General features: G+C 42.2%; 1 protein-coding gene across 1 annotated transcript; it reads left to right on the forward strand.

Annotated features, from left to right (window-relative positions):
- Positions 1 to 763: 763 nt before the first annotated feature.
- On the forward strand, positions 764 to 26,300 carry DCAF12 (DDB1 and CUL4 associated factor 12). Its single transcript, XM_042451850.1, has 9 exons — positions 764 to 1,044; positions 8,848 to 9,102; positions 13,105 to 13,311; positions 14,508 to 14,568; positions 17,952 to 18,145; positions 19,272 to 19,337; positions 21,247 to 21,409; positions 24,497 to 24,675; positions 25,232 to 26,300. The coding sequence occupies exons 1-9, from the start codon at positions 973 to 975 to the stop codon at positions 25,388 to 25,390; spliced, it is 1,356 nt and encodes a 451-aa protein (XP_042307784.1). The 5' UTR covers positions 764 to 972; the 3' UTR covers positions 25,391 to 26,300.
- Positions 26,301 to 26,919: the final 619 nt, after the last annotated feature.

Here is a 26,919-nt window from a genome sequence, read left to right on the forward strand (position 1 = left end):
ATTACTTATCAGATCAATTATTAGATTACTACTTGTTATTATTATGTATTACTTTTATTAGATTACTTATTGCTTATTATTACTTATTAGATTACTTAGATTACTTATTAGGTTATTTATTAACTGTTATTACTTATTATTATGTATTACTTTTATTAGATTACATATTACTTATTACTTAATAGATTACTTATTAGGTTATTTATTACTTATTATTATTTATTAATATTTATTACATTTATTAGATTACTTATTATTACTTATTAGGTTACTTATTACTTATTGTTTATTGCTTTTATTATATTACTTATTGTTACTTATTATTACTCTTGCATTCATACTTATACTTACTATTACTTATCCTTATTATTACTTATACTCCCTACAGTCCCCAGAGTTTCCCTAGAACTGAGCCAGGGCAGTTAAAGCGCTCTCAAACTGGACAATCTCTGCAGTGTGGACTTTGGACTTAAGTTTCAAAGAGTGACTAGTGGCCTCAGCATTCCCAGAGGGATGGCAGCCTGTCGTTCCCCAAAGTCCCTGCAGGGGGCTCCATAGAGCAGAACCGCGACGCCCGCTTTAGCCAATGAGCTGCTGAGGGACGTTTCCGTGAGTTAGAATAATTGATTACCCCTTCCTCCGGTTGCTTAGCAACGCTCCGTCAGCGAGAGGTGCTTGAGCCGCCGCCTCTTCTCCTCCTCCTCCTTCCCGTTGCTAGGCAACCGCATGTAGCGCGTGCGCAGTAAGCGGCCGGAGTCAAGCAAGGCCTCCCGCCGCCTGTCGCAAAGTGTCGTGAGCGGCGCCCGGTTGGGCCTAGTCTGCGGAAGAGAGGGAAGACTAGAGGAGGAGAAGGCGAGGAGGAGGAGGCGGCGCCCATGCTCCGTCGCCGGGCGGCACTTCCCTCCGCCGCCCCCTCCGCCTCCATGCGGGGCCCGGGCCCAGGCCGCGACGGAGCCTGCCCCCGCGCCCGCGATGGCCAGGAAGACAGTTAGCAGGAAGCGGAGGGCACCCGGGGAGCCTTCCGAGGGGGTCGGCGGGGAGCAGGTGGGCGCCGTTACCCCGCGTTACTTTCCCGTTATTCTCGCCGTTACTCCTCGGGGGGGGGGGGGGGGGGAGGAAAAGAAAGAGCCCCCTCCCCAAAATATGGCTGTCCGGGAAGAAGTCCGGGATAGAGGCATCCCAGGCCCCCCTTTGACGGGAGGAAGAAGGGCCTTTGCCTGGGAATAGCAGCTAATAGCTTAGAGTGTTATTATTATTATTATTATTATTATTATTGATGGAAACACGATAATAATTATTTATGTTTTATATTATTATTTTTATTATAGTAATCACAATAGTATTATTATTATTATTACAGAAAATACAATAATTTAATATTATTATAGTAATCCATATTATTACAACTAAACACAATAACAACATTTTATAATATAATAATAAATATAATTATAATAATATTATTATAGTAATCACATATTATTACTATTATTATTATTATACTAAACACAATGATTATTATTATATTTTACATTATAGTTATTGTAATCACAATATTATTATTAGAGTAAACACAACAATAATAATTATTATATTTTATATTATTATTATTATTAGTTATCACAATATTATTATAGTAAACACAATAACAATTGTCATTATATTTTATACTATTATTGTAATCACACTATTGTTATAGTAAACAATAATAATAATAACAACAACAGTGACAATAATTAATGTGTATCCTGCTTTTTCCTCTTCTCCCCCTCCCTCCCCCCAAAACAAAGATTGGGTCTCAGTGTTGGAAAGGGAGAAGAGGACGTTGTTTGTGTTCTGCTTCCCTTGAGACGAATTGGGGCCACAGTGTTTCAGCCTCGGAAAGGGCAAGACAGCATCCAAAAGAGGAGACTCAAAGGGGCTCTTAGTGAAAAGACCCAGATGATAGAGTTTGTATCCGCTTCCCCTCCAAAAGAACAAGGAATCAAAGCAGCTCATGATGGGAAAGGACAAAAGAAAATGAAAACATACAAAAAGGGAGCATTAAAGACCGATTTGTGATTTTGAAACCATTTGCCCCTGAGATTAAAAGAGTAAGATGCCGTTCAAAAAGCTTTTGGCCCTTCAGCCGATGAAAGGCGCTTCAAAGCAGTTCAGTCAAAACAAGGAAAGACAAGAGCCGAGGAGATCGATCCTCATGGCTGCCCTCTCCCACTTTCCTGCCCTCAGGTGGATCTGGGGGCCTTTGCCAGGCCTTTGTGAGTTGGGGGACTAATGAAGGGCCTTCTTGGAGGAGGAGATAGGCAGCTACGCAGTGGCCCTTGGTATCCGCTGGGGTTTGGTTCCAGCATCCCCCGTAGATAACAAAACCCATGGATTCAGAGGCTTTCATGGCCGGCATCCATGGCTTTTTTGTGGGTTTTTTGGCCTTTGTGGCCATGTTCTAGAAGAGTTTCTTCCTGACGTTTCGCCAGCATCTGTGGCTAACTATGGGCATCTTCAGAGAACGCTTGCCTGGAAAAAACAAGCACCAAGAACATGGCCACGTAGCCCCAAAACCCCACAAAACCCCACAAAATCCAAGTCCCATTAAAGACAGTGGCATAGCAAAGTGGTTTCCCTTCTGTGAAATGGAAAATCAAGGTTTGCCATTAGGAATTTATACTTTTGGGGAATATTTTCATGCCATGGATGCTTGAATCCGTGGGTATATAGTCCATAGATAAGGAGGACTTACTCTGTGTGTCGATTTTGATATGGCGACTCAAAGGAGAACCTCTCATGGGGTTTTCTCAGCAAGATTTCTTCAGAGGGGGTTTGCCATTGCCATCCTCTGAGGCTGAGAGAGTGTGACTTCCCCAAGGTCATCCAGTGGGTTTCGATGGCCAAGCTGGGATTCAAACCCTGGTCTCCAGAATCTGAGTCCAACACTCAAACCACTAGGCCACACTGGCTAAGATGTGTGTGTGTGTGTGTGTGTGTGTGCATACGCACATATAAATTTTGAATATGCATACATTTGTGTGTGGCATAAAAACAAAAATATTCCAGATTGAGCTCCAGTAAATACATTGTCAAAGTGGACAAGGAGCCAGCCTGGTGGTGTGGCATTTCGAGCATTGGACTATGACTCTGGAGGCCAGGATTCGAATCCTGGCTCAGCCATGTAAACCGACTGGTTGGCCTTGGGGAAGTCACACTCTCTCAGCCGCAGAGGATGGCCATGGCAAAGCCCCTCTGAAGGAACTTGCCAAGAAAACCCTGTGATAGGTTCAAGTCAGAAGTGACTTGAAGGCAGACAACACCAACAACGTTTGGCAGAGGAGGGTTTTTGGAGTCAGCCAGAGGAGAAGGCCCTTCAAGTGTTGTTGTTATTGTTGTTGTTGTGTGCTTCCATAAAATGGGGTTGGTTTGAGGTCTTTCCCAACTCTATGATTCTCAAAGTCTTTTTGTTTGTTTGTTTACTTATTTCATAATAAAAAGACAAAACATTTTTATGCTGCCAGGCCTTTGCGTATTGACACGGATGCTATTGCGCTTGTGTTTTCAAGAGTTTTAACTTTTTATATCTTAATAATGTAATGTTTTTAATTGTTTGAATTGTTTGTTTTTTAAACTTTGTATTTTCAATGTTTGATACCAGTTTACCTCGGACTGTTTCAGATTTGCCAGCCGCCTTGAGTCCCTGTCTTGGGAGGAAGGCAGGATATAAGCAAACACAACAATCACACAGAAAACATGCCGGGGGAGTTGTGTTGGCCTTGTGACAAATACAAACAAAAACCCATCAGTGATACCTTTATTGGCAAGCCAAAATGCACAACATACAACAAGTATATTGTGCATTTTGGTTGTCCAATAAAGGTATCACTGATGGATTTTAATAATAGTAGTAGTAGTAGTAGTAGTAGTAATGAGGTGACTCTATCACAGGGCTTTTCATGGCAAGTTTCTTCAGAGGGGGTTTACCATTGCCATCCTGAGGCTGAGAGAGTGTGACCTGCCCAAGGTCCCCCAATGGGCTTCCATGGCCAAGCTGGGATTCGAACCCTGGTCTCGCAGGGTCCAGTGCGCAAAACCTCTGTACTAGGGCTGCATCCACACTGCAGAAATAATCCAGTTGGACGCCGTTTTTAATTGTTGTGACACTTGAAGTGTCAATGCGGTTGGGATTGTTAACCCAGTCTTTCTAAGGCTGCATCTGCACTGCAGAAATATTACAGTTTGACACAACTTGAATGGCCATGGAATTACTGTTACTGCTGCTGCTACTACTACTACTGTTGTTATTTCCTGACCTTTTCCTAAAAGTGGGACTCAGGGTGGCAGCTTACAGTATTAAAAGAAGCAGAATTACAAACATACAAAATTAGTGCATTAAAACAGACTTAAATTACGACAATATTAAAACAAATGGCATGTTAATGGATAAAGCACAGTTTAAAAAGAATGTTTAAAACACTTTAAAACATTATGTTGTGGAATTCTGGGATTTGCAGTTTTGCAAGGGATCCGCCCTTCTCAGAGAGCCCTTGGTGCCGCAGCAAACTACAAATCCCAGGATTCCACAGCCTGGAGCCCTGGCTGTTAAAGGTGTGTGTTTGTTGAAACTGCATCCTGGGTTTTCCTGGACTGTCCTCCATTTCAGGGCGCTTTGCCCTGGTCACCTGTCAGAGGAGGGTTGTCTTTGCAGTGGGGATGATGGGCTCTGCGCTGGCTCCTTGGCTTCTCCTCCTCTTCCTCCAAAGCAGCCAGACTCTGGTCCTCCAGGTCTTCCGTCTGTCGGATCCCAGGCGCCCAGAAGGAGCCCTCTGAAGCCAAAGTCTGGGAAGAGCTGCTCCCGAAAGCCGTGATCCCAAACCCTTCCAAGCCCAGTGGGTTGGACTTCAGCTCCCAGAATCCCGGGTCACTGGCCAAGGTGGCTGAGGCTTCTGGGAGCCTCTAAACACCTGGAAGGCCGGCGTTTGGGAATCCCTGCAAGTAGCCTAAAGCTTCCTAGATGTTTGGGACTGCAACCCCCAGAATCCCTGGCTGCTGGGATTGCTGGGAGCAGACGTCCAAAGCATCCCTAGAGGAGCCAAGCCTGGGAGGCAGCGGGCCAGAGACAGCCTGCAGCCCTGGGATGATGGCTCGGGGTTTAGGGCAGGGAGGAGGAGGAGGAGGAGGAGCGGCTGGGCTGGCCCTTCTTGTGCCCGAGGAGGAGGAGGAGGAGGCCTCGTGGGCCGCCTGCCAGGGTTCGGACCTCGGAGGGGCCCCTCCAACCGACTCAGGCCAGCCTCTCTCGCCTTCCCGCTGCTCTCCATGCTTCGCCGCCGGGGCTGCAAGCGGAGGGCCAGCAGGAGGAGGCCAGGCCTGGGCGGCCCAGGGAGGGGCCAGGTGGGGACCAGCCTGCCTTTGGGCAGCGAAGGAAGGGGCACTGCATCCCTAGCAAGGAGCCCTGGGAGCCCCTGGAAGAAGGAAGGGGGCGGCGGCAGGGGCTGCCCTGGGCCTAAGCTCCAAACACTCGGTGCCAGCAGAGCCAAAAGACTAGACTTCCCAGGGCAGTTAAAGGGGTCTCAAACTGGATTGGGTCAGCAGTGTGTTTTGGACCCCTAGACACTGAGTCTGTGGAGAGATCTTGGAGCACTTTGGAGACCAACTGAATGAAAGATGTTGGCAGCATGAGTTTTCCTAGACTAAAGTCTCCTGCCCCCTTAGAACTGGACTTGCCACTCCGTTTCCATACACAAAGGATTTTGAATTTGAATGGACATTCCCACATACTCATGGCATATATAGATAGGCCTGTCCCTGGCTTTCCACTCCACCAAATGCATCTGAGGAAATAGATTCATATCTGTAAAAGCTCATGCTGCCAACTTCTTTCTTTCAGTTAGTCTTAAATGTTCTTCACTATCCACCTTTCACAATCCTAATAAGAAACTGGACATAGAAAAAGAAGCACTTGGGTGATATTGCTATTAAAGATTCCCATGACTGAAAGTTCTTCATACCACCATAATTAGAAATTGGACCTGCAAAGAGAAGCTTCTGGATACACTGGTACCCCGGGTTACGAAATTAATTCGTTCCGCCGCCGCTTTCGTAACCCGGGATACTTCGTAAGCCGAATAGCCCATAGGCGCTAATGGGGAAAAAGCCGCGGCTGCGCCGCGGCTCCATTTGAAACAGCGGCGGGGTTTTTTCGTAACCCGAAAAAACCTTCGTAAGCCGAAACAATAAATCCCTATGGGATTTATTCGTATCCCGAAAATTTCGTAACCTGGGTATTTCGTAACCCGGGGGACCAGTGTATACAGCTTCCCTGGACTGAAAGTGCCTTCAGACTAAGAAGGAAAAGGCAGATGCAGGGATACTGTCAGCTGTGTCTTCCAAGGCTGATGGGAATTGCAGTTAAACAGCCCGGTGGGAGGAATCCCCCCCCCCCATGATGGAGATCAAGCTTGATGCTTTTGTGGCAACTGGGCCATACATGAATGACACAAAAGTTTAAAAATTGTGAGCATGCCTTTCTGCTCTGGAGACCATCTTTAAAGTAACTTTTTCTACTTTAGTCCACAATTTCATATGAAACAATTCAAAATGAAAGTGTGGCAGAGGAGGAGCAGTATATCTATCTATCTATCTATCTATTAAAACAAACAAACCTTGTAACATCAGATAACTAGAGAGAACAATTTTCTCAGGAGCTGGGTTTGTTTGTTTGAGTTCAGACATGCTAACCAATATTATTGACTTTTCCAAAATACAGTAATGCTGAGAAAGACCCACCCAAGCAAAGGCTTTTGATGCCGAGCAGGCGCTTCATCTTCTGTTTCCCAAACTGAGCTTACTTGCTTCCATACTGTGATTTCACATAGTAATAAGTGAAGCCCCCTTCTTTTTTACATTAGTTCCCCTAAGAAAGAATTTGATACTGTTTTGACATCTTTCTCCTTTCGGTTGGCTCTCAGATGCTTTAAATCACTGGCAAGTAATTTTAGATCCCAAATAACGAACAAATTGAATGGGCCACATGCTTTTAAACTGCAGGCTTGCATTCTGGCAAAGTGACAGAAAACAGTTGTCTTTCCTGCATGTTATGCAAGAGACGGTTTCTCAAATGCAGCTAAAGTCAGATTCAAGGCATATAGACAGCTGTACCATGTTTTATTCAACAATTTAATCTTAAGTACTACTTGAAGAATGCATAGCTTATTTTAAGAGATTCACTGATAATTTCCTTAAGAAGTTTCTACCAAAAGCATATTCTAACAGTCTTCTTGCCATTGCCTTCTGGACACAAAAATCCTAACAAACAAAAAAGTTTGTTAGGATTTCAGATGCTTTGGGGTATTTCCTCATGATAGACTTCAATTGTGTTCTTACATTTGATTTAACTTGGGTAGCTTCCTTAAGGCAGCCTGTGACCTTTGCTTCTATAAACATTTATTATTTATAGTGAAACTTTCAAAGCAGTCTACAATTCCTCAGAAATTCCTCTCTTTAAAAACAGCCCTCAAAGAAGGAGATGCCACCCCACTCTCAGGCTGTGTATCCCACTGTCAAACAGCATTTATCATCAGGTAGCTCCTCCTAATGTTTAGGTGGAATCTCTTTTCCTGTAGTTTGAATCCATTGCTCTGTGTTCTCATCTCTGGAGCAACAGAAAACAAGCTCACGCCATCCTCAGTATGACAGCCTTTCCAACATTTAAACATAGCTATCATGCCGCCCTTCTCTTCCCCAGGCTAAACATGCTTCCCAGACCTTTCACCATTTTGATCATCCTCCAACTTGTCAATAAACTTTTTGAACTGTGGTGCCCAGAACTGAACAAAGAAGAATGGAGTGGTACTATTACTTCCCTCGATCTAGACACTATACTTCTATTGGTATTGCAGCCTAGAATCATAGTGGCTGTTTTAGCTGCTGCGTCACACTGTTGACTCACATTTAGCTTGTGGTCCACTAAGCTTCCTATATCCCTTTTGCACGTACTATTGTCAAGCCAGGTGTCACCAATCCTATATGTGGGTCTTTAATTTCTTCTTCCTAAGTGTAATACCTTGTATTTCTCCTTACTGAAATTGCACAGTGTGATGAAGCAGCTAAAAATACCCAATATGATCCTCGTCCGCAGGTATAGAAATGTTGTGTCCAGATCGAGGAAGTAATAGTGCCACTCTATCCTGCTTTGGTCAGACCTGACATGGAATACTATGTCCTCCTCAGGGCACCACAATTTAAGAGGGATACTGGCAAGCTGGAGCACATCAAATGTACAGGAAAATGACAAAAAATTAATTAGATGCCTAAAATAACGCAGAGTTTCCATACAAATATGTCTGAGAAAGAGTATGCCAGAAATCAGGAGCCCCCCTTTTAACCTCTGAAGTTCAGGGGGGGGGGGACTAGAACAGAGCCTCTGAATATAACAAGAAGCCTGGGGAATTCTTGATGGGGAAGGCAACACTGGTTAAAGGTCATAGAATCATAGAGTTGGAAGAGACCGCCAGGGCCATCCAGTCCAACCCCCTGACATGCAGGAAATCTAAATCAAAGCATCCCTGACAGATGGCCATCCAGCTTCTGTTTGAAGACCTCTAAGGAAGGAGACTTCACCACATTCTCAGGGAGTTTGTTCCACTGTTGAACAGCCCTTACTGTCAGGAAGTTCCTCCTAATGTTGAGCTGGAATCTCTTGCAGGCATTATTGTGTCATGCATATTGTTGATCTTCTCCAGTGAAAGATGCTTTTTTGCCTTCTGTGTCCTGACATTACAGTAACCAAACCTTTTCTAGAAGTAGCTTAAAACAGAATCATTTCAAGATCCTCTTCTCTATACTGTTCCTATTTTCCCACAGTATGGGTGGGATCACTCAGTCCACAAAAGGAAGCGGCTCCCCCCTGTTAAAAGGTCACTGGTGTGCTACCTGAAAGGAAGAGAGGTGCGGATACAGAACGAGTCCAGCTACCACCGACTGTTGCATGGATATGCAGCCCAGCAATTGCCAAGTCTCCTAAAGGAAAGAGAATTTCATCTTGGGACCCTTAATAAAGTGTTTGCATCTCAGTGGCTGAATCACCGGCAAGTGGTGTGTGGGACAAAATGCAACACGGTGAGTACCAGTCTCTTGTTTCCTTAATTTTCTTCACAGTACTTCTCGTGGGTAACTGTGTGGGTACAAATACTAGGGGTGGGAAGGACCAAAGCAGAAAATCCCATTAAAATGTCATCCACGTCTATTTGGCACTGGTTGCATATCTGTACAAACCTTTTTACACTTTTTGTTTATGGGGATTTGCAGTAGTCTTATAGCTGGATTGTTTTTTCCTAGTAGGACAGGTACGATTGCAACTGCTTTCAGGAGAAACTCATAGCATAAGGGTAGAGCAATTTGCTTTAGATACAGATAGTCTTTGATATCTTTGAGGCAGAAGGATCTTAGGCAGCAAGATGGCTTGTGAATGACAAAGTCATTCTAGGTGCATATGATTTTGGGGAATTACTTCATCACAATTTTTCTCTTCTGTGAATGAGCTGCTGCTTTAATTTGGAGTGATACATATAAATTAAAGTGGTTTTGCTGACTGATTGAATGGCTCTGTGTGAAGAGTTCTAACTATCTTTTCCCCTGTTCATTTAGTGCCTATTTTACTAAATTACTTGTTTCTCCATTGAAAAGTGAGTACATGTTCCTCTAGATGTTGTTGAGCTGCAACTCCCAGCATCCCTTAGCACTGGGTAAGGTGGCTAGAAACATTGGCACTTGGCATCCAACAACACCTGGAGAGCTGCGTGATTACTACCCTGGGTTAGTGTTAGGAGAAATGCATGTTGGATTTGAAGTTCATTGGTGATCTTGGACTAAAGAGCCTAAGCCTTACGTAGCTTTATGTAGCTCAAATACACAGTTTGAGGTTGAGGGAAGTGAAGGAAGGAAACAGCATCTGTGTGGCTTAATTCATATACTGGCCTGTGAGGAGAATTATGTTGGTTGCTTTGTTCCCTGTTTCTTTTTTAATTGTTCTGAATTGAAAAGTGTCATTCCATCCTGACGTAGCACTGAAGCTAGGATGATCAAAGAATGTATGTCTGAATGGTGTCAGAGAAGCTGATAAAATGTCTGTGTTTATTCTTGGCTCAGTGATTGTGCCTATGCTTTGTTTTTCTCCTTGACTAATGGAAGGGAAATTTTATTAGCTGATATAAGTTTTGTAGCATTCTGCAGTTTTCACTAAATTTCATTTCAGATGTCAGCAATAAATTGCAACAAGATCTGTATGATATTTTGAACTAACTTACAGCTGCTTTACATGTCATAGGCTTTGGGGATTGTGGATAAAGAATTTGCGATATCTGTGTACAGCATGTTAGTCATTGTTCTAAGTTAAAAGAGTTCTTGACAAAAAACAAACAAAGGTTGGGTCATGGAGCCATAGTTAACCACTTTAAGGTTGCAGTCCTAAGCACTCTTACACAAGTGTTTAGCCTTACAGACAGTTATTTATATTTGCATCATTGTTTTATGTAAAACACTCTAGAGTTTTGTTAAAGAGTAATAAAACTATTTTTAGTAAATCAGAAGTAAGCTGCATTAAAGACATTGAAATGTACTTCTGAGTAAGATTGTGTGTTAAGTATAAGATTGTGTGAAGTTCAAAAATTCTGCAGTTCAGCATTTTAAACCCTTTCTATATGTGTGCCTTCAAGTTGCACGTAATCCCATGAATTTCAGAGGCAAGGTTTGCCAGTTCCTTCCCCTGAAATATAGCCTACAGTATTTGAATTATGTCCAGAAACAGACTGGAAGCCAGTGGAAATGTTGTAATGGGCAGCTTCTGTAGCCACTGTGATTACTCATACTTCTTTATTAGGGTTGGGAAAGGTATGCTTCTCTGCTTTTTGACTAGAGAGGGTCAGCCACATGGCCCCTCTATATATTGCTAAACTGCAACTTCCATCATCCCTCACCAAAGGCTATGGCAGTGTTTCCCAAACTTTGGTCCTCCAGATACTTTGAACTTCAAGTCTCAGAATTCCTGACCCATGAGCTAGGGGGCGTTCATGTCCAAAACACCTGGAGGACCAAAGTTTGGGAAGCCCTGGGCTATGGTGTCTCCTTTTGGTGGGAGTTGCAGTTCAGGAATATCCAGAAGGCCACAAGGTAGCCACCCTTGCTTCTGGCTCTTCAGAGGCACTGTGGTAAGGGATGCGGTGCCTGCTCCTTCTATCCTTAAATAACTGGAATGGTTGATTTGCCATCGCTTTTAAGACCTTGAAATTACAACCTGCCAGCTGTGAGTCTTCTCTTATATACACAGTATTTCTATGATTCCACCATCTCTGTCTACTAATGGAGCCTGTACTCAAAATGGCTTGTGGGGCCTGTTTCTGACAGAGGGCATGCAAGACCCAGAGACAATACTCGATAGCCGTAGGGTCTTCTAATTCTTATTTCTTGGACATAGATTTCTAGCATTTATGATCACAGAAAAATCAATATGTATGAAAAGCAGCACAGAAACTGGTGGGATTTAAGTGCAGTGTGTCTGAAAGAGCTTTCTATGATTGATGATTGCTTTTCTTGTTCATGGTGTCCCTTTAGAATAAAACATCTGTTTTTGTAGGCCACTGCAAATTATTTCTTTATTTTTCTTAGAGCTTGGAGAGGTCGAGGTGCAGGGAATACAACTTATTAACGTGGTTACATCCCAGCCCCTACATGCATCCTCTTGCTGTTTCTTCTTTAGTTAGAGCTATGGAAAAGTAGCTGGACAGAGTTGATCTGTATGAACCTTGTTTGTTGCAGTAGCTTATGAAAATTCCACTTTTTTTGCTTTCAATAATAATAATAATAATAATAATAATAATTTGTTTTATTTATATACCGCTATTCCAAAGATCATAGCGGTGAACAGCAAGTAAGCTAATTAGCAAGTAAGCTAATTTGCCCCAACAGTCTGGGTACTCATTTTAGCTCCCTCCTCGGAAGGATGCAAGCCTGAGTCGAGCTTGGGCCCTTTTGCTGGTCTTGAACTCGCAACCTTGTGGTTGTGAGTGAATGGCTGCAGTACAGGCATTTAACCACTGCGCCACCAGGGCGGCATTAGCTTCTTTTGAACACTTAAAGACACCAATATTTTTAATTGCCTGAATGATCAAGAGTGCAGTGAAAAGTTTCTGAGTTTTCATGTTAGTTCACTTTATGCTTTGAATGGAGATGACCCCAAGAAAGTCAAGTTAAGGTGAAGAGAAAAACTAATCTCAAGTTTTCATAAGTTCCAGTCCTGTTCCTAATGGCTTCATTTGAGATCAGGGTCTTCATGTATGTTTAAGACACTGTCAAAAAAGAGCATTGATTCTCTGAATTGCAGATGCCTTACAGCAATCAGCACTTTTAAAGTCCTTCTCCTCTTAGTTGGTAAAAATGATCATCACTTGTCTACAGCATAATGTCTTCTCTCCATTTCAAGGTTTGGGACAGTTAATGTTTAAAAGGAACATTTCAGTTCTGAAGATGTGGTCCAGGGAGGGGGTCAGATCAGACATGGCAGAACTTGTATGGCTTTGAGCAAGTCCCTGTGTGCTGCATCATCATTGTTTTTATGAAATAGAAATAATTGCAAGCCTTCTCTAATATGGACTTGCAGGGACTACAAAAGACTTTGCATGCTAGTATTGTTAATGTACCTTCAGGAAATGCAAAGGGGCTGGTTGTTTAGGGCCCTGAACATTGCAAGCTGTTGGTTTCTTTTGGTGTTAATTAGCATTGAGTTTATGGACCTTTCCTTTTCCTTGCCTCTATGCTCATGGAAGATTTCACTTTTATTTTTAAACAAGCCAAAATTTACCAGAACTTGATTTGAATTTTTTTGTTACAGTCCTCGCTGCTACCTTATAAGACTGATTAGCATCACATCGACATAATAGGATGGGCATAGATACAGATTCTTAGCTTTCCTAGATGGTTTCTTATCCTATAATTTAGTAATCCCAGCAGCCTTGGTTGAATGCTCTGTGACCTTAATATACTCTTCCTCCATTCAGCCTAAGGAAGGAGGACGTGTTTTTTTTTTTACAACTTTCTGATACAGGTGTTGATTTCTTTCTTTCTTAGTTGTTTGTAGTTGATGTCCAAACTGGCCAGATTACCAAGATTCCCATTCTGAAGGACCGGGAACCTGACATGGTGAACCAGCAGGGCTGTGGCATTCATGCCATTGAACTGAACCCTTCAAGGACTCTCTTGGCAACGGGAGGGGACAACCCAAACAGCCTTGCTATTTATCGTCTGCCTACCCTCGATCCTGTCTGTGTAGGAGATGTAAGTTCCGCTGTATAGCAAAGATGTGCATGGACTTTTAGTTAATTATCATGTGCTAGGTGTGGCAGCGTCTTTTACATATCCTGCTTCAAGTTACTAATATTTCCAAGCTGAGACTTGGAAGGGTATCTGATTTGGTTGACTTCCTGTGTACCGATTTTAGGTCTGGGGCTGGAATAATGCTGTCTTCCAGATTATGTTGGATGCAAGTCTCAGGAGGCCGAGCGACTATAGCTGGAGGTGAGAGAGTTGTGATCCAACAGAGTCAGGAGGATCCCATGATTCCTATACCTGATCCAATATAAAAATACAAGATTGCCCTGCTTATGAGGTATCCTTGCTTTTGGGGGGTGGGGGGGAGCATGCTGGTTTAAGGAAAAGTGGCTTCATTTGATGCTGTTAAGTTACTGTAACCCCTTCGTTCAGAAACTTAGGCTTCAGTAGTAAAGGTCTGAAAACCTTTATTTACCAACTAGAGATAAACACCAGAGACATTTGGTGACAAAACATAACAGCAGGCATTAGCAAAGCATAATTAAAGCACATAAAATTTCAAATCTTTGGTGAGCTATCTTCTCATTTGATACAAAAGCAAAACATTGAGCCTGAACAGACAGGCCAAAATAAAGTTGCTTAGGGTCACTTTGGAGATATGCTGTTTAAATGATACATACATCTTAAGAGGCCAGAAACTGCCAAAGCTGCGCTCCAGTCTTTAGGACTGGAGCATGGCTTTGGCGTGGCTTCTGGCTTCTTAGGCCACATATATCATTTAAACAGCTTTATTTTGGCCTGTCTGTTCAGGCCCATTATTTTCTTTCCCGGTTCACATGAAGCCCCTTCCTTTCTTCTTCTGCCAGCGTTTCAAGGAGAGTGACCTTGGATCTTTGAGGCAAGCTCAGCTCCCTTCTGCTTCTTCCTCAACCACAAAGGAATGTGATCAAGTTTCTAGCAATAAAACCCCCACTGTATGCCCCATCATTTCCTGCAATACTGTATGGCACATTAATACAAGTAAATAGCAAATAAATAAAGCTATACCCTTCTGGGTTAACATTTCAAACCATGGCAGGCAAGCCGCAAGATGCAGCTCCTGACAGATGCTTATGCAAATACGGAAAGCTTTTGCTTTTGTAAAAATAGTAAACCCCCAAAATATGAGATTCAGATCTTGATTCTTATTTTATGTTTTTTAGGATGGTCATAAAGACTGGATATTTTCAATTGCGTGGATTAGTGACACCATGGCCGTTTCTGGTAAAATTCAAATTTCTGCTCTTTACCTATAAGAGTCATGTCCGACTGTACCTTCTCTCACAACTGACTGAGATTCAGAAATGTATTTTGAAGGCCATAATTGTTAGCTGTGTCTGTGCAAAGGGTCTAGTGGTTTCCCCCTTCTCCTCTTTTTCCTCTTCCCTCTTTTGACTTAGCAAATACTCTGAGAACTGGTGTTGCTTTCTCTTCTATTGGGGGTTTGCAGAGAAATCACTTATAAATTTTAAAAATGTTGAGCTTTGAGGCCCAGTGTATTTGACAGAGTCATAGGTTATAGTTTATTGAAGTTATTTTTTTAAAATAGTCTTTATTAGAATTTACAATGTATACAAGTAAAGACAAAAAAAATTGCTTATCATCCTCTTTGTTATAAATTTCCCCCCTACCCTCTCACCCGAATGTTTGACTATAGTAAATACTGTCTTACACAGTTTATTGAAGTTATAATTGTATATTTTAGTGAGTTTAATTAAAATCAAATTTCATTCTAAATCATCCTGCTTTTTTCAAAAGGCGCTGGATGGATATCTATTTTTTAAATCTGTCATTTAAGATGAACAAATCTTTTTCTGCCCGTGGTGGAGCTTCATGGTGGGCAGACTGTTGTAGAATTTTGGAAAGCTCATTTACACAAAGATAGCTAATTTGTAATTTATAGTACAGGTTAAGTATTCCTTACCCAGAATGTTTGAGACCAGAAGTGTTCTATGTTTCAAAAAAACAACAACAACCAGATTTTGGAATATCTGCATTTCTATAGGCATTAGTGAGACTGGAGACAAACTGAGGATCTGTGAAATGGTAAGAATTAAAGTGTAGTGCTTAGCACTTCTCTCTTTAGCCTTGCAAATACAGTACAAGTATGTAGCTCAAAAAGTTTTGGATTTTGGAGTATTTCAGAACTCCAGATAAGGGATATTCAGCCTGTAGAAACAAAATATCTTCGTTCTAGATAAGGCCATAATTGGCATACCAGCCTTAGCCATTAAGAGATATTCCCAGCCATCAATGCCAGGAGCTGCTTGAAGGTGACAGCAATCCCAGTACTTCTTTAAAACAGGTGGAACTGTTCTATCTTTTTCTGCTTTCAGTTTTTCTTTCTGTCAGCAGCACCTGGGAGCAGAGATTGCAGAGAAACAGGAGGGGGGGGTCTATATTTCTACTTGGAATCCAGCTGTTGCTGTTGTCGTGTGCCTTCAGGTCATTTCTGACTTATGGTGACCATAAGGCAAACCTTTCAATGAAGTTTTCTGGAGCTGAGAGTGTGTGATTTGTCCAAGGTCACCCAGTAGGTTTCCTCCTCCAAAATGGGAGGGAGACCCACCAATGCCTTGTGCAGGTTCTGCATTGCTACATCAAGTTCCTCACCTCATAGCTGGAATGGGTTCTTTGCAGGGTTGGCTAGCCTTCTCTGCAGAAATTACTACCATGTTTGCACATGTTGAGTAGGCATTGAATCCTGGCATATACCACAGTTGTCTAGAAATCAAAGTGAGGCTGTGTTAATACTTCCATGGAATGAGTAGCAGACCTTTGAACAACACTGACTTTATTCAGAATAGCTGGCAAAAATGAGAACTTGTTGGGTTTTGTCTGCTGTAGTAAAACCAGTAGAGGAATGGCAGAATTTTGATGCACGTTTTTATTTCTATTTTGTTTTATCATCATCTGCAAAGACTGTGACTTTACCTTGTGCCTGTGTCTGATTCTTCTGAGAGTTTGTATTTATATCCTCTTTGTTCTCTAGGATTTTTATCAGTGTTCACCATCATGTGCCTAGAAGGTTGCAGAAGAGCAAAATTCTTTTTTTTTAAACTAATGTACGGTTTCCAAGAAGATAGATACTAAAGACTGGTGGATCAAATGCAGTTTTAATAACCCCAGCATAAATAGCAATAATTGAAAGAATCACACAAGCCAAGAAGACAAGTGCAAGCTTATTGACATATTTGACTCCCACAAAAACTACTGTGGCCATCAGCACAAGGATGCATGTTCCATACACTCTCATATTGTTTTAATGTGGCCTCCTCACTTCCATTAAAAATAGCAGCATTTGGAGAAATGTATTTCAATAAAATTTCAATTGTGCCAAGAATATACATAGCCCCGGCAAAGGTGGTGCCCAGATAAAACAAAGTCCCACAGCTCCACCGAATTCTGGCCCTAACAATCTGGAAATCATATAATATGATCCACCAGCTGGAACAACACCATTTGTTGCTATTGCATTCATTGATATTGCTGTTAACATAGTACCAGCACAGCACATGAATACAATGATGAAAGATTCAAGTACTCCTGCTGTTCCCACAATCCATGTTAGACGAAGAAGCAGGATAACACCTAAAATATTTTGTAGACAGGGCAAGTATATACCAATGAAAGTGCCCATACGTGGAGCCTGGATTTCCTTTCGTTTGGTGTCTTCATCTTCTTCATGGTCTACCACTCCCTGAGTAACATTGGTATAGTTTGCTAGCTTATTAAGAAGAGACAATACCATGGGGTTGCTATCCATTTCTTCTTCAAAAAGAGCCATATTTTCCCCATCATATATGCTTCCTTTCTCCATGCTTGCATTATTGATAAATGGACTACTTTCTCTTGGAATCCCATCACCTACTGGGCTCCCTCCCTCCTCCTCCTCCTGCTCCTTATTCTAGGGGCTGCTCTCCCTTCCCTGGCCGCCGCCGCTGTCCTCCAACTCCTCCTCAGCAGGGCCTTGTTGGCAGCCTCCTGGTTCCTCCACCGGGACCACGGTGAAGCTGGTGAGCATGGCGGTGGCGCTGGCTCCAGGCGAGGCACCTCTCCTCCTCCGCCTCCTCTTTCCCTTTCTCCTCACACAACACACCGCCTTTCCCTGCCCGCCCGCCTCTGCCTCTGCCTTCCCGCCCCTTTCTTTCTTTTCTTCTCTCCTTCTTTCTTTCTCCCTTCCACACCTCCCTTCCCTTCTTTCCTTTGTTTGACCCCAATCCCAACCGCCTTCATGAGGAGAAACAAAGTCTTCATGATGGAAGCCTTCTTTCCTTTCCCTCATCATGGCTGTGTGACTCAGCCCCCCCCCTTTCATCCAGAAGAACAAAATTCTGAATTTGACAGTTGTGTCCAACTTTGTGCTTACAGAAAGTGTTCTGTTTGTGCAAATCTTTTGTTATTCCACTCCCATTGTTTGCTGGGAACGTTCTTTTCTCTTGCTGTATGATAGGTCATGTTTCTGCCTTGACTTTTTGGATGCAGAAACACATTGTAGTACAGAACAGGAAGCTCTTGGCTTTTTTAGAGATAGGTTCCATCCTAAGACTTGATGTCAACAAAACACTAAAGTTTAATTCATCCCCTGGGTATGTTGCTTTTTGCAGGTTCCCGAGATGGTTCAATGGGGCTTTGGGAAGTAACAGATGAAGTGCTGGCCAAGAGTGATGTGAGGCGCAACTTGTCTCAGGTTCCTGTCTATGCCCACATAACACACAGGGCTCTGAAGGACATCCCCAAGGAAAATACCAATCCAGACAACTGCAAGGTCCGGGCTCTTGCTTATAACAACAAGAACAAGGTGGGTAAGATTACAAAGGGGGGAAATCATAACTTTCCCATTCCTGGTATTGGAAATAAGATAAAAGTGTTGCTGGTCATTTCTAGTTTTTAATCTGACTGCTTTTAGAGAATTTTGCACAAATGTCTTTGTATTCTGAGTTCACAGCAGTGGAGTTATTTGAATCTTCCCAGGAATTGGCATACCTTTTTATTTTTTTATTTTTTTACATAAAGCCTATTTTCCTTTCATTTAGCTTCTTTTTCTTAACCACTTTTTGACTCTTTGATATTAGACTAGTATATATCAATCTGGTCGACTATATACCAAAATGCTTATTCTCTTTGGCAGTGCCCAACAACATCAAATTGAGGTGTAGCCAAAAAAGAAAAGAAATAAGAAAAATGTTGTGCTGTTTGTCTCCATTGCAGAACTTGGAGCAGTGATGAAATTGAAGCAGGCTCAGACTAAGATGGAAAATAAAATCTTCTATTTGTTTATTTATTTAATCCGTATCCTGTGTTTCTCCCAATATGGGACTCAAATCATAATGATAGGCTGGATTCTGTCTTGCATCTGAAAAAGGAACTATGAGGGTGTGATCTGGCATCTGTTCACTAACACAGTGATGATGTGGAATGAGGCACTGGTTTCAAAAATAAGAGATACCATTCAATCTTCAGATCTGTACATGTGATTCTGAAGGTTGATTATTGTAAGTATTTTAATTTTAAATGAAAGCTTGGGGCACTCTAGATCCTTAATGAATTGCTCATACAGTATACATATGCACCTGTGGGTCATCCATTCCCACCTGTAGTTATATTTTTGTTTCTAGTGCTGCCTTTCTGTGTTTTGTTGGCTTACTGCAGGCAGTGAAATGTCTGTGATTTTGGAATGTTTTGAACGGTCAATTCAAGTAAACCTTAAAACAGCTTTATTACACCAGTGGCATACTCTCTGTGTTGTAGGAGGCTAGGAGGAGATGCTGGTCAGTATTGAGATGTCCATGCTGAGGTTGCAAAGTTAGAAATTCCCAGTATAAACTACAGTACTTGTTTTTCTGGCTAACTTTTAATGCTGAATGGTGTTCTGCATGGCTTTTTCTGAGGCTCACCAAGTTGATGATGATGCTCTTCTCTTCTAGGAGCTGGGAGCAGTGTCCCTGGATGGATATTTCCACCTCTGGAAAGCAGAATACACGCTGTCAAAGGTGATTTGCTTCCCAGCTAGATAGCAATAGTGTCATCTGATCCTGATTTACTATGTGCAAACTTTACAGCGCTCAATAAATAAATAAATAATTTAATCCTGACTTAGCTAATCTTCTTGGCTAGCCAACATTGGAGTTCTCTTTCTGATTTACAGTGCTACCTCGGGTTACGAAATTAATTTGTTCCGCCGCTCCGTTCATAACCCGATACATTTCGCAACCCGAAAAGGCTTTCCGTTAGCGCTGGAAAGCCGCTAGCCGCGCTTTGCGTTTGAATTTCGTGCCGAAATAAATTTCGTAACCCGAAAAAAACATCGTATCCCGGAACAGTTTTTTCCAATCTAACTTTTTCGTATCCCGGAAATTTCGTAACGCGATCAATTCGTATCCCGGGGTACCACTGTACTGTGTAAAGGACTGTGCAAACTTTGTAGCACTCTGTAAACAAACAAACAAACAAATCCTGACTTAACTAATCTCCTTGGCTAACCAACATTAGAGTTCTCTTTCAAACATAATGGCGTAGAAGCTACTGGGCAGCAGGAGAGAAGAAGCAAGTGAGCTAACACTGGCTGCAGACTTTGTTTATGAAGCCAGGCAAGATTATTTATCGCTACTGTCCCTTGATCAGGTCCTCTTTTTCCTTCTGCACCATGCAAATTCTCTACTCTCAAATTTTGGAAGAGCTGTATTCTGGAGTTAATTTTTTATTCAGGATGAAAACATCATTTTGCCTATAAAATTCTTCATTAAGAGGACGGATGGGAATCATGCCACCTTTGAGGAGTTGTTCAACTGCAGCTCCCAGCAGCCTAGCGAACATAGCCAATATTGATGATGATGATGATGATAATAATAATAAAATTTATTTATATCCTGCCCCTCTACAAGATGCCATCGGGGCGGCTTACAAAGATTTAAAAAAACATGTATTCCAAAACCCTCAATCCCCCTCTTAAAATATAATAAACGATATAAGAGTTTAAAAAATACATAAAAATAAAATAATTTTTTAAAAATTATATAGCAAACTATAGACCATGACTAAAGTGCGGTCGGAGAGCTTAGATTTCTTCTGATGGCCGGAGAAACTATTCCAGAAAGGCCTGCCAGAAGAGATCTGTCTTTATAGCTTTTAAAAAGCTGTTTAGGTTGGTAATATGACAGATCTCATATGGCAGGCCATTCCACAATCTGGGCGCAACAGCTGAGAAAGTCCTTTGGGAGGTCGTGGACAGCCTTCTTTTATAAGGCTGTAGCAAATTCCTCCCTGAGGATCTAAGTGAGCGGGGAGGATTGTATAGAAGGAGACGGTCCCGAAGAGGAATGTTGAGAAGAATGTTGAAAACTGGAATAGAACAGCATCTTGAGGACCACAGGCTTTCCACCCTTAATTTAGGACCTTCAGGGAAAACTGAATACAGGTCTTCAAAGGAAAGGAGGAACTCTGTTTTATACCAGTATGATAGCCCTGTTTAAATATTTGAATGAATTTCATATTGAGGATGGAGCAAGTTTGATTTCTGCTGCTCCAGAGACTAGGACACAGAGCAGTAAGTTCAAACTACAGGAAAAGAGATTCCACCTCAACATTAAGAAAAACTTCCTGATAGTTAGAGCTGTTCATCAGTGAAACACACTGCCTCAGAGAGTGATGGAGTCTCCTTCTTCAGAAGTTTTTAAGCAGACTGGATGGCCATTGATCAGAAGTACTTGGATAACACTTTCTGGCTGGTTTGCAAATAAGACACCAGTTCTTTGTATACTTTTTTGGAATGCTTACAATTATACCATTGGGTTTAGTAAAACTTACTTCCAAGTAAGTGTGCTTAGCATCATGTTCTAAAACTGCTTAACACAGGCTCTGTCCAGCTGTAAAGTATGTTTGTTGTTTCTCTGCTTCTTTCAGCTGCTGTCAACTAAGTTACCATATTGCCGTGAGAATGTGTGTCTGGCTTATGGTCAGGAGTGGTCTGTATATGCAGTTGGATCTCAGGCCCATGTCTCTTTCCTGGACCCAAGGCAGCCTTCCCACAACGTGAAGTCCGTCTGTTCCAGGGAACGAGGCAGTGGTAAGGACTCTTTGTGATAAATTTGCCTGGTAACCAAAATATTTCTCCATGGAGATTTTGTAAGGATTTAAAGTTTAGTGAAAATACTTTGGAAATCTGTAAAACTCATGCATAGGGATCTGTGATACTGAGCAGGTACCCTGCCTCAAGGGGGTTGGGGAAGAATATGTATGAGTGTGCCTGGATAGTATTGACTGCTGAGCTGTAGAAAACAGTGAAAATACAGTGATTTTATTCATTCGTTCATTCAGAGTTTTTATACCCCACTCAGAGAGGCTTACAAATAGTTAATTACACAGTTCCCTGCCCTCAGGCTTACAATCTAAAAAAGACATGACACAAAAAGATAAAGGAATAGCAGTGGGGAAGGGGATCAAGTCCAGAGGTTCTTCTCTCTCCCTGAGGCTATGGAGGGAGGGCCATTTTACATAAACTGTATCTTGGTAGCACATAGGTTAGACTTCCTGCTGTCTCATTTATCTGTAAATTCATTATGGTGTGTTTTCTTTTGTGTGTGTGTGTGTGTCTGTACATAAAGTATAATCTAGAAAAGAGCAAGATGGCTGTTATATATCTCAGTCCATATGCCAAATTCCAATGAAAATAACAGTACCAAGGAAGACACTAGAAGGGATCTCGTAGGATCCCATCAGGTCCATTTCCCTGCTAGAAGATGACATTCTAATCAGCCATCCCATTTCAGTAATTCAGTCCCTCTAAATCAGGCCTGCGCAACATACAGCCAGCTAAAGGATTTCGAGCAGCCCACGAAGATGTGGAAAAATTTCAAGGCTCCTCCATCACTTGGTTGCCTCCTGAGGAGAGTGCCATACAGAGAAGGAGGAGGAAGAAGAAGGCCAGATGCTCACCCTGCAAGGCTCCTCTGCCACCTGGCTTTTTCCTGAGGAGGATAGGAAAGGCACCCCTATCACTTGCCTTTCTCCTGAGGAGAGGGCTGAACAGAGGAGGAGGAGGATGGAATTAAATTAAAACATATCTCTGTCCCAAAAAGTTTAACCTATTTTAATTTTGACCCTTACCTACTGCCAAGTTGTGCAAGTCTGCTCTAAATAATCCAGCTGGAAGCCTACCTGACTTGCAGCTCAGTACCTCTCCAGTGATAGAGTGTCTGCCATGTACCTAGGGAACATGTTCCAGTCCTCCCAGGAGGCAAGGTGTTACTCCTCACAAGATCTTCTGTATTCCAAATAGTGTGGGGAAAAGATTTTGTATGTATGTATGTATGTATGTGTGCCTTCAAATTCCTCCTTTGATTCCACACTGTATGATGACAGTTCTTTTTGCATAAGCACTGCATTCTGACTTTCAGTTGGGTAATTGTGTTTATATCCTGACCATACTCTTTCATGTACAGTACTACTGTTGGTTTGCTCTTTGATTCTGAAGGAGCAATTCTGCTGACAGCCATCCTTCCTGAAGTGTAGCTCTTTGTGCTTCATTATGTCTTGTTTCTACTTCTGCCAATTTCCCTATTGAATTAAAATAATTTTTGCATTACAGTTCTACCCTCTGAACAGCTTCTTGTTCCCCAAGTCACTTATGAATGTAATCAGTATTGCTAGGATCCAATAAAACATTGTACTCCAGTTGAGTATCTTTCTGTATTTAAAATACAGCAGCACTAACCTCTGTCTTGAAGTGTATGCTCAATATAGTTGAGAAGGATGGGTGTCCATGGGAGAAAGTCCCCCCAGCTCCAGGTACCACTTATGCTTATGGATTAATATGAATGATTTAATGTTTAGAATTTCTGACTTAAGGAGACCCTAATCAGTCAATTTTCTTGGCAAGATTTTTTCAGAAGGAGTTTGCCTTTGCCTTCCTCTGAGGCTGAGAGAGTGTGAAATACCTTCCACTACTAAAGGAGAACCAACCACCTCCAGGATTCTCTGTTCCAGTGTTGGAACTGCTTTGACCATTCAAAATTTTTTCATATTTCACCCAAATTTTCTTCCAGCTATATGATTTTAGTCCTATCCACTGGAGAAGCAATAGAAGGTCCAACAAATTCTTGACTTGCAAGGCAGCCTCATTTCACAGAGGTTAAAGGGAAGGGACAAGGAGGCTTCCTGTACTTCACTTAATCTTGACCAACAGGGAAGAAATTGTTGACGAAGTCAAAGTGTTGTGAGATAGTGACCATATCATCATCCTCCCCACATAGAAGAAGAACAAAAAAGCCTCAAATGCTGGCTGAACCATCTCTTACAATTCTTTCAACTTGTACTTTGTTGCCCAGATTTTGGTGGAAACTGTAGACCACTAATTTCAAGGGATGGTCATCCTAATTCTGTCTTGATTAGAATTGTGAGGAACTCAATGGCTATAAATTGCAAAATGGCACTGCAAGGTTGGCCTATGTTACAAGATACACCCATGGTTTTTCCACCCCCCTCTGCAGGTGGCATCTTTCTTTTGTAAAACTGCAGACCAAAACTCTCTGTGATGCTGAAATGCAACCAGTCCCATTAGTTGAGATCTTCGAACAAAGAAACAGAATACAATTGTATATCTTGCCCTTTGGCTCCAGTATAGACATAATCTTGCTGATCAACCAGAGGCAAAAGAAGAGAGAATATCTGCTGGGCCTGACCTTTGACATCAAAGGTTTAAGCCTCAAATGCTTTCTAGGAGAATGATGTTTCTCTTAACTGGAAAATCAAGTTTCAGTCTGCCATGGTAGTGCAGAAGATGTGGAGCAATACATGGCAATATTGCTGTCACCAAATGCTACTGGAAGATGTGGTAAATGCTTAGATTCCCAGCACCCACATCATTGCTATTGAATCAATTACAGCTATCAATTTATCTGGAATTTTCTGAGCTGCATTTTTGCATAGAGAGTGGTTGCTTCTTTCCTTATGTTGCATAGTGCAGAGCTTTAAGGACTTGCTTGCAAGTGGTCATCTTTGCAGTGGTAATCACCCATTTTGTTATCCCCCCCCCTTGATATGAGACAAGTGGATTCTCTTATGGAGGTCAGGAGAACCAATTTTTGCTAATTGTAGACAAAAGTGTTGCCCGTAATCTAGTTGTCGTAACATTGCTGCCCCTCTTCTGTGACAGGTATTCGCTCCGTGAGCTTCTACGAACACATTATTACGGTGGGGACAGGACAGGGTTCCTTGTTGTTCTACGACATCCGAGCCCAAAGATTCCTGGATGAGAAGCCACCACACAGTTGCTGTACGTCAAGATTAGGAGGAAGCGAAATTCTCAAGTTGTCCACTGGCAAAGGTTGGCTGGTGAGTAGCTTATGGCTGCTGAAAGAGAGAGGTAGATTTGCTGCAATTGTTGCTTTTAAAAAGAAACAGGGAGGGGAGTTACCTAGGGGAAAAGTCAAGCAAGATTTCTGGGGATCCAGGTGCTGGAACTGCAGAAGCAGTTGGAAGCAGGGGTGGTAATCTCATGGTTCTCTATCTACTATAGCTATCAGTGAGAGGAGTGGTGGGAACATCTGGAAGTCCACCTGATTCCTACCAATCCTCTGAAGGTTCTTAACTTTTGTTAACTTCACAGAATGGAAAAATAACCAGTTCAGAAGAGTTAAGCCTGAACCCTAGATGCTTAGGACAGTATAAAGTTTTGGGGAAATTTGTTACCTTTGTCAGTTCCAGTCCCCCTGTTAGAAACAATTTGGAATTCTGTGTGGGACTTGCTCATAGTTCCTGCTCATTTCATTGACAAGTTATGCTTCTGGGAGTGGTCAGCCCTGGGAATAACAATCTCCAGGCCAGTTTCAGGAAGGAGCATGACAATGGAGCATGGCAGCCCCAACTGACGTGAGCTTTCTTTTAACAGAATCATGATGAAACCTGGCGGAATTACTTTTCAGACATCAGCTTCTTTCCAAATGCTGTTTACACCCACTGCTACGACTCGTCTGGCACGAAACTCTTTGTGGCAGGAGGTCCCCTTCCATCTGGACTCCACGGAAATTACGCTGGTCTCTGGAGCTAATAACTCTTCCAAAATGAGGCTCTCTCGTGTGGCTTTCCCCCTTTCTTCTCCACATTTTCGTTCCTTTTCAAACATACAAACAAGAGAGATTGTGTGACTACATTCTTCTCTTCTGCTTTTGATGCAATGGGGGTTAACTTTTCTTTTTGGGGGGAGGGGAAATGGATTCTTCTACTGGTCTCCTGGCAGATTTTTGTACATTTTGAACTATTTTTGTTTAATCTTCTTTGATCTTTATACAGTGGATTTTTAACCCCCACCTCCTTTTATTGCATTTCCTAAAACTGATTCAGTCTTCGCCCTGAGCTTAGGCTGACCAAGCATACATGCCCCCTCCTCTCCTTACTTCACCATGAGGTAGTAAATCCTCCATTAGATCGGCTGCTGCCGAGCTTTCTGTGAAAGCCCAGGGGCTGTGTGAGTGTGTGTGCGTGTGAGTGTATGTACAGGTACTTTGTTGGTCACATTACCTGGAATAAAAAGCTACTTGTAATTAAAAGGAAAAAAATTAAAGTATTTATATAATGAGATACATTACTACTTTATCCACAGAACCCAGCTTGCATTTGGTGTCATCTGATATTTTGAAAAGTACAAGTTTAATGATGCCATGTAGGTCACTGTGGTCCGTTGGTGGGCCTGTTCGCTAGGCCTGTCCACCTTAACCTCTCTCTTGCCTTGCTTTTCCTACATTCCCTCCCTGCCACCTCCTGTAAGGATGCCTCAAATGAATGAATTGGATTTTGGGATACAGTGAGATGGTTTTGGGGGATGTAACCTAAAGGATTAATGTCTGTGATGTTTATTTGTAGCTGAACCACCAGTGCACCATTCATTAGGTGGAGGGAAAATGCTATTGTCTTATGAGGTTATCTCCTTAGATGTCTTGCCAATAAACAGTTTTAACTAGCCTCAGTGTTACCTTGCCTTGCTAGCAAAGCCAAGACAAGGCAGGTGATCAAACCCTTACTCCAAATGCTCCCTCCCACCATTAACTCATCTAAAAGGGATCATTGTCCAAGAAACTTCCTTTGCTGCACATTGTCTCTAGGTGTAGGAGAAGAACAGGACTGCTCATTTGGAAGTAGGATAAGCATAGCACAGGACGGTACTGGGACTTTGAAGCAGATTGGCATCTTGGCTGGGATTATTAAGATAAGAGTGTTTCTTGTAGGAGGAGGGACAGGGAGACATGACCCATCAGAATTAAATGGAGAAGACAAGATAAACAGAAGGCAGCTTCACCTGTCAGTCCTGCTTATTATATTGCGTATGTGATAAGCTGAAGTCAGTACCAGGAATGGATTTTCTGAAATGTGAGTTAGAAGCAAAGCTTTCTTCCACAATGTGCACTGGACAAGGGAAAGGTGGTCCATAAAATCTCTCCGTAAGGTCAACTGGCCTTCAAGAAAGGGCTTCTCTGTACTCTGAGGCTAAGTTTTCAAAGTGGCTGCCCAAAATTCAGTCCTTTTGCTCTACAAGAGTGTTTTAAAGTTATTCTGCTACAATGGAAAAAGTTACACTGGAAT

The sequence above is a fragment of the Sceloporus undulatus genome, chromosome 2, assembly GCF_019175285.1.
Source record: "Sceloporus undulatus isolate JIND9_A2432 ecotype Alabama chromosome 2, SceUnd_v1.1, whole genome shotgun sequence".
NCBI lineage: Eukaryota > Metazoa > Chordata > Lepidosauria > Squamata > Phrynosomatidae > Sceloporus > Sceloporus undulatus.